We start from the raw sequence: 11850 nt of genomic DNA, 5'->3' as shown, positions 1-11850 counted from the left end.
TGGGTGTTCTTATTTCTTCTCCACATGCGCTTCACGTTTTTCTCCGGTCGTGCTGCTGGAGTTGAGTAGTTGACGTTGGTTTTGGGGGGACGCGTTCGTCGTCATGTACTTTCTGTCGTATTCATTATTTTAAACTTTACTTAAGATACAGTAAAATGCTACATATATATATATAGTACTGCGTCCTCTATTTTACGCCATCCACCATCACAGCGAATTTTGTCATTCACGGCTTACCGAACACGGATGACTTGGTCGTCGTGGCCAACGTGGGGGGCGTGCGACAGCGACACACAAACACATGGTGTTCTTTCTGATTCTGAATGTATCGGCCTCTCCCTCTCCGTATATACCACGCCGTGCTGCCTGCACTCCAACCTCGAGCTTCCTCTCCACGCTCAGCCGCGACCCACTACCACGAGATCACCGCCGGCGCTGAGAAAGAAGGCACCGGTCGTCCGTATCGCGCAAGTGGCGAGCCGTGGCGTTTCCTGGTTGCCCGCCATGCTATGTACTGCTGCCTCCTGGCCGTCTTCTCTATCATCCCCGTTACAATTTAGGTAATTCTTGCATGCATTGACTTAATTCTATCACAGCACTCTACTAGGCCGATTTGCATTGGGCAGTTCACAACTCAGCTTTTAACCACTAAAGAGCAACTGCAAAAAGGAGTTGTAAACTGGAAACTAGTTTTAGGGGAGAAATCGCTTTTTCCTCTCTTCAACGGCTCTCTCTTCCCCTCCCGAAAATCTTCTCGTCCCTCGTCCAACTCCTTCCCTCCCGCATATTTATTTTTCGTGTGAGAGATTCTTCTCCAATCTAGACCCCCTGCGAGGTACTTTACAAGCTGTACGACCCCTCCGCCTTGATGTTGCCCCAATGCTACGGCCTATGCTCGTCGTCGGAAATGTAGTGAAACTGCTCCTCGTGCCCCGTTTCCTCCTGGCCTCTGGCGGCCGACACGGCGACCGAGAGCAACAGCGACGAGTACCATGACGGCGAGGCGGATCAGGTGGCGGGCTGGAGACATGTCGCTGTCTTGCACGGTGTGCGTCGTCTAGCTAGCTAGTTCATTGCCTTTGCTCCTTGTGTTGCTATCTAATATGGCTCTCTTTTTTTCTTAGTTTTCCATTTTCACTCTTTGTTGACGAAAACTGTTGAAACATACATTATAATCCACTGCTAAAACTTTTTAGCATACTCTCAATAATCAGTTTCAAGGAAAACTTTTAACATCCTTTTGAAGTTGCTCTAAACCATCCTAATAACATATCCTTCTAAAATTAATGCTTAGCAACTAAAATTAGCTAAAAGGTTTAGAACGAGTCAGCTAATAGACCAAATATACCTTTCAAATAGTTATTAGTTGTTAGCTGCTAGCTCCAACATAGCTAAATGCAGCTAATAACTTTGTCGATGTATTGAACTAGCACCGGTGAGAAAATTTTTTTATAGGCGTTTTAGATCTGGATGTGTGCTCAATGGACACAAGAGTTATACTGGTTCGGCCTGAATGTCCATACTCCAGTCTTCGATGGCTCGTGCTACCGACACCTAATTACTCGTAGTATGGGTTATAAGCGGGCGAAAGAGAAAGAAATCCCAAGTCTCTATATGTTGTTTCACTATCTAGGTCTTAGTCTTTTTTTGGATTCCATCTCTCATGAGTTCGACCCCTCCTTTTATAGACCAAGGAGGGGGTGTTTATATATGACTTCCCCCGGAAGGGAGCGTATCGTGAGATAAAAGAAGGGATTCACCATTCACCATCAGTAAAATCTTGTCGTGTGTTGGTGTCTTTCTCAGTGTGGGTCTTCTGTTGTATCTCTGAGATTGTCGAGGGAGGATGTGATCCATGTTGGCGATGAGAGTCCGAGCATCATCATTACTTGGTTTCGTCTGCATCTCCCCCTACATCGACCCTCTACCTTCGCAGCCTAGCTAGGTCTCTCATTCCTGCTTAGGGTCATAGGACTTCTAGGAACTCAGGCCTAAGATCCGTAGATCATGTGTGGGGGAAGAGTGATAATGTTCGAGTCGCACCCCACCAACTAGTGTAGTTAATGAGGCACAAGCAAAGCTAACAGCGCAACCAGTCTAACAGATATGCAAAATCCACTCGAGTGGTTGCAACTGATTCGTTTAACCCTTCCACCTGCTCTGCCTCGGCTGACCCCTTGGCTCGATGCTAGGGGTCATCCCATGGGCGTGGTGGGGCCTTGACTTAACCATGATGGACAAACTCGATGCACTCCATTCGTTGATCCGCGACCCCTTAGGGACCCGAGTTTTGAACACCGATGGTAGCCCTCGAGCCCCTGATGGGATAGTGTCACACCCGGTTTTGGAAGGCAAACCGAATGCGAACCATGTACGTGCTAGGATCAGAAACTCACGTACACAGCGATTACATAATTGAACATTATCACACATTGCTCAAAGTAAATAGCGGAAAGGTACTTTATTACATCAAGATGTCCAAGACATCCACAGTGTCTATAACATAGTCATTAACATAATCAAAGTGCAGAATACGAAACGTAGCAGATAAGGCCTTCACAGGCAGCTGACTGGGGGTTTGCCACTAAGATAACTAGAACTTGTCGTAGTCCTGGAACTCCTCAAAGTCCTCCATGTTGCCAGCATCTCCTTCTGAGCAGTGAATACAGTGGGGACAAGATGGAGTACACATCAACGTACTCAGCGAATGTCCCATTTGGCTAAAGTGGACTAGCTATATCTGGAGTTAAGGTTAAGTATTAGTAGACTAGTTGTCCACTTGACCAACTAAAAGCAACTACTTAACCTTAACTCCACATACAACTAGTCCACTTTAGCCAAACGGGACATTCGCTGAGTATGTTGATGTGTACTCATCCTTGCTTTAAAAACCACACCACCCCAGGTTGTCCCTATTGTATTCAGTGCTCAGGAGAGGATGCTGGCAACATGGAGGACTTTGAGGAGTTTCAGGACTACGACGAGTTATAGTTATCTTAGTGGCAAACCCCTAGTCAGCTACCTGTGAATGCCTTATCTGCTATGTTTTGTATTCCGTACTTTGATTATGTTAATAACTATGTTATAAACTCTTTGGATGTCTTGGACATCTTGATGTAATAAAGTACCTTTCCGCTATTTACTGTGAGCAATGTGTGATGATGTCCAATTATGTAATCGCTGTGTACGTGAGTTTCTGATCCTGGCACGTATATGGTTCGCATTCGGTTTGCCTTCTAAAACCGGGTGTGATAGATAATGTCTCCCTTCAATGGCTTCCTTCGCGGTGGGGTCGAGCAGCGTCCGATTTTTCGCTTCTTTTTATTTGCAGTCATCGCGCATCGGGGTAAGCAAGATGTGGGGGCTTGTGGGGGATAGATATCCTCCGGGTTCTCATGGGTGCTAAAACAGATCATGGGCCACCTGATGGGTTTCCTGCTGAGCCGCCCTGCAGGATGGACCAGCAGGATATAGCCAACTCAAGTAAGCCCGACCCAAGCGGGTGAAGACCGACGTCCGAGTTAAGCATCGTTGAAGCACGGATGTGTTGGATGATGCAGTTGCAAACACCCGAAGGGCTTGGCATTCGGCGATAACTCGGGCGATTATGCGATGAAGGCCCCAGATATGCAGGGACACGATCTGCGACAAAGAAGGAGATAAGCAAGTAGATAGTAATCGCAACTTGTAAGGGGATAACTCTCTAGTCGTGTATATAAGGCTGAGGGGGACCCTATACCATTTCATCTCATCACCCACCACTCCAACTCACCTTCATCCACAATCCACAACTAGTTATCCTCATACTCCGGAGATCAATATTAGACTCCCAACAGGAAGTAGGGTATTACACAATTCTAAGCGACCCAAACCTGTATAACTCTATGAGTAATTTCATCGTGCCTCCACACGAACCATCGAGTCACGATCAACGACATCGTCCTACCCAAAAGCACCACGTGGGTAACCCCGTGGTACGTGGTCTGGTCACAAACACCGATAGCTGGCGCGCCAGGTAGGGGGTGTGACATTGATAAACGACGACTCCATGGCAATCACCTTCAACACCATGATCACCTTCAATGCCAGAGAGGTCTTCCACTTCGGATCCATCCCCTGCATCGCAGATCGGGGAGGTATCTTGCACCGCATAGTGGACCCACCCTGGAAGAAACCTTCCCTGGTGGTGCCAAAAGCGGCCGCAGGGTCGCCATGAATGGCGCCAGTGAGAATTCTGCCGGCACTGCGAGAACCTCGGTGGGTTTTCGTTCCGCGTAGGATCATGCCAAAATCGGTCGGGTCCAGGGACGTTGCGGCGCATGTGGCTCGGCTAAGCGAGGCCCCGCTCCCGACACGACAAACTCCACTATCTATGTCACCCACTCGAGCGTGGACTCGGATCACTCGGCAAAGAGAAGTGAGCGCCTCTAGGTCCAGCGTGACCCCGAAGGCACCGTAACAACCATCCCGACCACTCTGCCCTCAAAAGAAGATGGAGGGAGTGCACAGCACCACACCAAGCTCTTTCTTCTCGGACATCCTCTTCATCTAGGGAAGGATGGAGAACACACACAATTCCGATGATGAGCCCACCATACTGGAGGAGGATCCCCTCAGCGTGACGCACACTGATGCTAGAACAGGCGCCACAAGGTGTGGCGCCATCATGAAGCTAGGGAACGGGATCCAGCACAACACATCTCCTGGGATGAGGCCTCTGAAGAGGGGGAAACCCCCGATGAAAGAGCACACCAAGAATGCCGCAACTCCAATCGTCGTGATCGTCACTGCGCCAGGAACACGAATGGGAATAGGCTGAACAGGACGCAAGGCTCTGACGCGAGAACCCGCTTCTCCCTCAGAACCTATTCCCTGACTTTGCTCGAGCTTTGAATACGCCAAGTGAAGTCGGGGATGTCCTAGCTCAGATCGCCAATGGCCTACCGCGCACCCCAGACGCAGAGGGCTATCGGCAGGTGCTCACCTAAGCGGTAAACCACCTTCTCCCCCTTGCTCACGCACCGAACGACTTACACCACAACATCAACAGTCGGCGAGACGTACAGAGCAACAATAATGCTTCACGCGATCGCCGACATGAAGAATAGATGAGGTGGCGAGAAGAGTACGATTGGGATCATGGTGTGCCGGCACACAGCCGTGCCACAAGGACCGAGTCTGTAGTGGCCTCCACCAACAGTCCGGCCCTAGGTCGATCGAGGCGACATGACGCTCGGTGTCACTCACCTTCCCGAGACCATCGACAAGATCATCGCTAGGAGGACCGGGGGACGTGTGGAGTCTCTATCCTTACCCCCAGCATCGAGCGATCCAATGGCCGCCAAACTTCAAGGTCTCCAACGTTGACAAATATGAACCCAAGCAAGACCCGGGTGGCTAGCTGGTCATCTACACGACTGCTGCTCGGGCCGCTGGGGCGATGGAAGACGTCATGATAGCGTACCTACCCATTGTCCTAGGGAAGGATGCGATGTTGTGGCTCCGACACCTGCCTCGACACTGCATCGACAAATGGGATGACTACAGTCACCGGTTTGTCGTGAATTTCCAATCCATTTCCGATAAACCGGCACAGACCTAGGACCTCAAGTTCATCAAGTGCCAGAGTGACAAGACCCTCCACTCGTTCTTGAGGCATTTTCAGACAATGATGATCCACATCCCCGACGTCACGGAGGCAGCCATGATCGAGGACTTATGCCTTGGCTCCAATGACTCGGCCTTTATCCAGGCCATCCTTCAGAAGGCACCTGCCACTTCAAAACAACTGTTCCAGGAGGCGGACATCTAAATCACCGTCGACAAGCGAGCCTAGGACCTCATCGGGAACACGAAGTCTGCACTCCCTAGCTCCAAAGAAAGACATGAACTAGCAGCAGGAAAAATGCTGCGACAAGAGGACTTAGGAAAAAGTGCACGACCCCAGGCCGCCAGCTACTCGGTACCGCGGCGCGCCGCACGGCGACATACGGACGCCGGACGAGATCTGACTCCTAGTGTCCATACCACAAGGAGATGTGCCACATCCTATGAAACTGCTAGGACTTCAAGAACTCTGTCAGCCACGACCGACCATTCTAGCCACTATCACCCGCACTACCGCGAGGAGAACCTACCGAGCAGGGTCAACCACAGCAATAGGGTGGGGGTGGTGGTGGAGCATTCCCGCGCATTGACATGGAGGTCAATGTTATCTTCGAAGGCCATCCCAGGAGAATAAGAGGCAACAAAAGCTCACCGATCGACAGGACCTAGTGGCAACCAACAGCGCCCCGGCCCCGTATCGGTCGTTAGAACATGCCATCACGTCCAGCCGAGCCAACCAGTGGTTCAACTTTGATCACCCCGGCAAGTACCCTCTACTTGTCGACCCCATGATTCAAGCGAGCCGAGTCAAGAAGGTTCTAGCGGATGGAGGTAGCAGCATCAATGTCACCTTACCCAGAATGCTCCAGGCTCAAGGAATTTCGACCGCCGACCTCACTCTGTCGGACACTCCATTCTTCGGCATCGTACCGACTAAGGGGGAGTAGCCGCTAGGACATCTCTTCATGCCAGTCACCTTCGATGCCCTAGACAACTACCAGACCGAGTTCCTACACTTCGAGGTAGCTCAGTTCAACTGTGGATACAATGCCATCATCGGGAGGGGACTAGCAAAATTCATGGTCACCCCGCATTACATGTAGATGATACTCAAGATGCCTGGGCCTCAGGGTATCATCACTATATGTGCTGACTTCCAAGGAGTCACGGAATGCTTTTGGGGGCCATTCAAACGGCTCTCACGGCCGAACCCTCAATGGCATCATCGGCGTGGAATGACGACACACCAGCAAGGGATGAGCTCACAATCCCCACGAATGAAGAATCCACTACTACCACTATGTGGTTGATCAAAGAAACCAAGAGGATCAACCTTGGTTTCTCCGACAAGCGTAAGACTTTGATCATCATCTTCAGCCTCACCGATAAATAGGAAAGCGCGCTCGTCCAGTTTCTGCAAGATAACCGAGACGTGTTCGCATGGCAACCTGCAGACATGTAGGGAGTCCCAAGAGAGCTTTCTAAGCACCAACTGAAGGTGTATCCTCAAGCAAGACTGATCCGACAGAAGCTGCGTTGTTTTACTCCCGACAAAAGAGAAGCTATATGGGTCGAGTTAGCCCGCCTATATAGCAGGCTTCATTAGAGAAGTACTGCATCCTAAGTGGCTTGCAAATCTTGTTCTTGTACTAAAAAAGAATAAAGTTGATTGGCGCATCTGCGTCGACTATACCGATCTCAACAAGCGTTACCCGAAAGACCCCTTTGGGCTCCCTAGAATAGATCAAGTAGTTGACTCCACTGCTGGTAGCTTGATGCTCTCCTTCCTTGACTGCTACTCGGGATATCACCAGATCAGTCTAGTGAAGGAAGACGAAGAAAAAACCGCATTCACCATGCCCTTCGCAGCCTTCTGCTACACCTCCATGTCGTTTGGCCTCAAAAGCGCTGGAGCGACTTACCAAAGGGCTATTTAGATGTCCTTAGCCAACCACTGGGACAAGTGCGTGGAAGCCTATTTCGATGATGTGGTGATCAAAACTGTAAACCCGAATGACTTCATCAAGGATCTCCAACAAGTTTTCAACAACTTGAGGCGCTACCGCTGGAAGCTTAACCTAGAGAAATGTGTGTTCGGGGTACCAGCCGGGAAACTGCTCGGGTTTATTGTTAGCCACTGAGGGATCAAGGCTAACCCAACAAAGATTGAAGCCATTCTGAGTATGGAACCGCCACGGTCACAGGAAAAGGTGCAAAAGCTCACTGGGTGCATGGCAACTCTAAGTCGTTTCATCTCACAACTCGGCGTGAGGGGATGCTGTTCTATAAATTGCTCAAGAAGGTGGACAGATTCCAGTGGACTCCAGAAGCTCAAGAAGCACTAGAGGCACTCAAAAAAATTCTTGACCACCCCACCGGTTCTCAAGCCACCTCACCGAGCCACTGCTAGTCCACCAGCTGAAGATCTGCTGCTATGCATCTCCTTCACGACTCATGCGGTAAGCACCGCGTTGGTAGTCGAGCAGGCAGAAGAAGGACATGCATATCCAGTTCAGCACCATATCTACTTCATCAGTGAGGTCCTCGGGCCCTCTAAGATCAGATACCCTCAAGTTCAGAAGCTACTATATACGGTACTACTCACTGTGCGAAAGTTGCGCCACTATTTTGACAACCACAAAGTCATAGTGATCACAGGTTTCCCGATAGGAGATATACTCCGCAATAGAGAGGCAGTAGGGAGGACATCCAAGTGGGAATGCAAACTCGGAGCACATGACATAGAGTTTCAACCCTGCATGGCGATCAAGACCTAGGCTCTGGTAGACTTCATATCAAAATGGACTGAACAACAGATTCCTGAAAACCCCAAATCAATCGAGGTCTACAAAATGTACATTGATGGGTCACTGACGCTACAAGGAGCAGGGGTTGGGATCCTCTTCATTTCCCCTAGAGGAGATCAGCTCAAGTATGCACTGCAACTTTTATTCCTAGCCTCCAACAACGCAGCAGAGTATGAAGCCTTGATACATGGGGCTCAACATTGCTATGTCATTCGGCATCAAGAGACTGATGGTATACAGAGACTCCATAGTTGTCATCAGCCAGGTCAACAAGGACTGGGACTGCTCCACCGATTCAATGGGCAATTACTGCGTTGTAGTCAGGAAGATTGAAGATAAATTCGAAGGCTTAGAATTTCACCACATAGAAGAGATTGCAACACAACAGCAGATACTCTGTCAAAGCTGGGATCAAGCCAAGCACAAGCTCCACTAGGCATCTTTGTCTAGGAAATACAACACCCGAGTATCATGTCAGAGCCATTGGAGGAATGCAAGGCAGTGGAGTAGTCAAAGCCAGACCCGAGTGACTAGAGGGAGCCAATTATCAGATACATCACAAACGAGGAGGAGCCAGAAGACAAGGCCACCGCCGAGTGTATTGCGAGGCAGTCGGTCCATTATGCTATCATAGTGGAAGTGCTATACAAGAGACGGGCTGCCGGAGTCTTCATGAAATGCATTGACTCAGGTGTCGGGAAGCGTTTGCTGCAAGAAATCCATACAGGGCAGTGTGGAGTATATGTAGCATCAATGACTCTTGTATGGAAGGCTTTCAGGGCAGGCTTCTATTGGCCAACAACGAAGAAGAATGCAACCAACCTAGTCCAAAGATGTGAAAGCATGCCAATTCCTGGCTAAGCACCAGCATTTACTAGCTCAATAGCAGCAGACTATTCCGCTCACCTAGCCCTGGCCCTTCGCGTGCTGGGGGCTAGATATAATCGGGTCGTTCAAAAAAGTTCAGGGAGGGTACACCCATGTGCTGATGGCTATTAACAAATTTACAAAGTGGATAGAGTACAAGCCGATTGCAACCCTGACCTCAACCAAGGCAGTAGAGTTCATGCAGGAAATTACCTTCAAATTCGGGATACCCAACAGTATCATCACAGACCTAGGATCGAATTTGTCTAGTGCAGAATTCTTCGACTTCTATGAGCAGAAATGTATCAAAATCAAATATGCATTAGTGGCACACCCAAGAGCTAATGGGCAAGTAGATAGAGCAAATAGGATGATATTAGAGGCGTTCAGAAAGAAAGTGTTTAACAAAAATGAAAAGCTCGGAGGAAAGTGGATCAGGGAACTGCCATATGTAGTTTGGAGTCTGCGAACCCAGCCGAGCCTTACATGGGAATACTCCATTTTTATGGTATATGGATCAGAGGCAGTGCTGTTAGCAGACCTAGCCTTCGGAGCACCCAGATTAACATTCGAAAACATTGCAGAGGCAGAAGCAACCCGGCTTGAGGAAATCGATGTGCTAGAGGAGAAACGTCTAAATATGGTCATTCAGTCGGCCAGATACCAGCAAACCTTGAGGCATGACCAAGATAAGGTTGTACCACACCGGGCATTTGCAGTAGGACACCTGGTGCTTCGCTGCATACAGTCAAGAGAAAGACGGCACAAACTGTCACCACCATGGTAAGGGCCCTTCATGATCGTAGAAGTAACTCGGTCAGGGTCTTATTGGCTAACTCAGATGGACGGTACTCCAATAGGGAACTCATGGAATGTCGAGCACCTCAAGAAGTTCTACCCATAGTAGCACCATAAACTCTAGATGGTAAGCTACAATATGTAAACTGGTGACCTCATTGTCAATAAAGCTTTTGCGTTCGTCCACATACAAATGAACTCTCAAGGAGCAATCAGCTTAAGTTGGAAATGCCTTAAGTCGGTGCAACATGCTCACGCTTACAAGACTAAGGGTGTCTACTATACCCTACTAACGAAGCGATCGGTCTAAGTCGGAAATGCCTTAAGTCGGTGCAACATGCTCACGCTTACAAGACTAAGGGTGCCTACTATACCCTACAAACAGAGCAATCGACTTAAGTCAGAGACGCCTTAAGTCAGCGTTACATGCTCACGCTTACAAAACTAAGGGTGCCTACTATACCCTACTAACAGAGCAATCAACTTGAGTTAGAGGCACCTTAAGTTGGTGTTACATGCTCATGCTTACAAAACTAAGGGTGCCTACTTTACCCTACTAATGGAACAATCGGCTTAAGTCGGAGACGCATTAAATCGGTATTACATGCTCACGCCCACAAAGCAAAGTTGCTTGCGATGTGCGCCTTCGGAACTACTAACTCTTTTCCCCTCGTGTCCGACTGATCGAGAGCCCCACTCCATGACTCAACTCGCGCAGATTCGGGCGACTCTCTAGCCAACATGCCGAGAACATCATCAATTTCAGAATCGTTAGCAGCAGCTTGCATCAAGAAGTGGGTCTGTTTCTCCTCTTCAGGCAGATTCCTTTAAATAGCAAGTATGGCCTCTACTTCATCTGGGGAAGGTCGCACTCTATGGCCTGGATTCGAATCCACCCCTTGGACAGTGGATTGGACACAAACTCAGAAAAAGAACTCTGCAACAACAAAATACCATAGTGAGAACAGGGATCATAACGATTTGGCATAACAAAGTACAAACAGTCGAAACTTACCACTAAGGGAAGGTTCTAGGCAGAGTAAGAGCGAGGAGCGCCAACGTTTGCAACAACAGCTCTCAACATCATTTCAACCCGTTTCAAAACATTCTCCTCAGATATATGCTTATTTGTTACTCGGAAATGGTCGTTCACCACAGTATATAGATAGGCCGGGTAAACTCTATCCTTCAAAGGTTAAATGTTCTTGAAGACAAAGTCAATAACTACGGCCTCAGTAGTCAAACCTTTGTCTTTCAAACCAGCTATCTCTACAAGCAGGATCTTGGCTTCAACAACCTCCGAGTCAGTTGGGGCATCTATCCAACATGACACTCGAACATCAGGCTGTCTCCCAGAGCGAGCAGGCAGAGACTTCTTGTGATTTTCCATAGTAAACCACTTAAAGCGCCATCCCTTGATGCTATCCTTCAAAGGAATATCAAGATACTCGGATTTCCTACCCCGGCGAAGTTCAAGGCTAGCGCCGCCGACCAATCCCCTCTGGTATTTTTGTTCCCAAACAAGCCCTAAACCTTTAGTTTCTTAGGCTCCTTCGTTTTCTCTGTGCATTTTGATCTTAAATGGAGCCATTTACGATGTGGCTACAACACACTATAGTATAGAACAGTGTGCTAGCATCATGGCTGCACGGAAGGAGCCAGAGCCCTTAGGCTATGGCCAGCTGACACTGTTTTACATTGTTTTGCAATATAGTCTATGTCGGTACCCTGAAACTAGGGTACCCCATGCTATGTATAAAGACGTAGTACC

The 11850-nt window shown here is 48.8% G+C and overlaps 1 protein-coding gene across 1 annotated transcript in view; it reads left to right on the top strand.

Annotated features, from left to right (window-relative positions):
* Positions 1–287: 287 nt before the first annotated feature.
* LOC109942380 (probable acyl-activating enzyme 6) overlaps positions 288–11850 on the top strand; it is a 28239-nt gene continuing 16676 nt past the window's right edge. Inside the window, exon 1 of the mRNA XM_020544326.1 lies at positions 288–560. Coding sequence (XP_020399915.1) covers positions 505–560 — 56 coding nt within the window. The 5' untranslated portion in view covers positions 288–504. The remainder of the gene's footprint in view (positions 561–11850) is intronic.

Source organism: Zea mays, chromosome 9 (assembly GCF_902167145.1).
Source record: "Zea mays cultivar B73 chromosome 9, Zm-B73-REFERENCE-NAM-5.0, whole genome shotgun sequence".
In the NCBI taxonomy this organism is placed as follows: domain Eukaryota; kingdom Viridiplantae; phylum Streptophyta; class Magnoliopsida; order Poales; family Poaceae; genus Zea; species Zea mays.
This window is presented reverse-complemented; position numbering and strand designations above follow the sequence as displayed.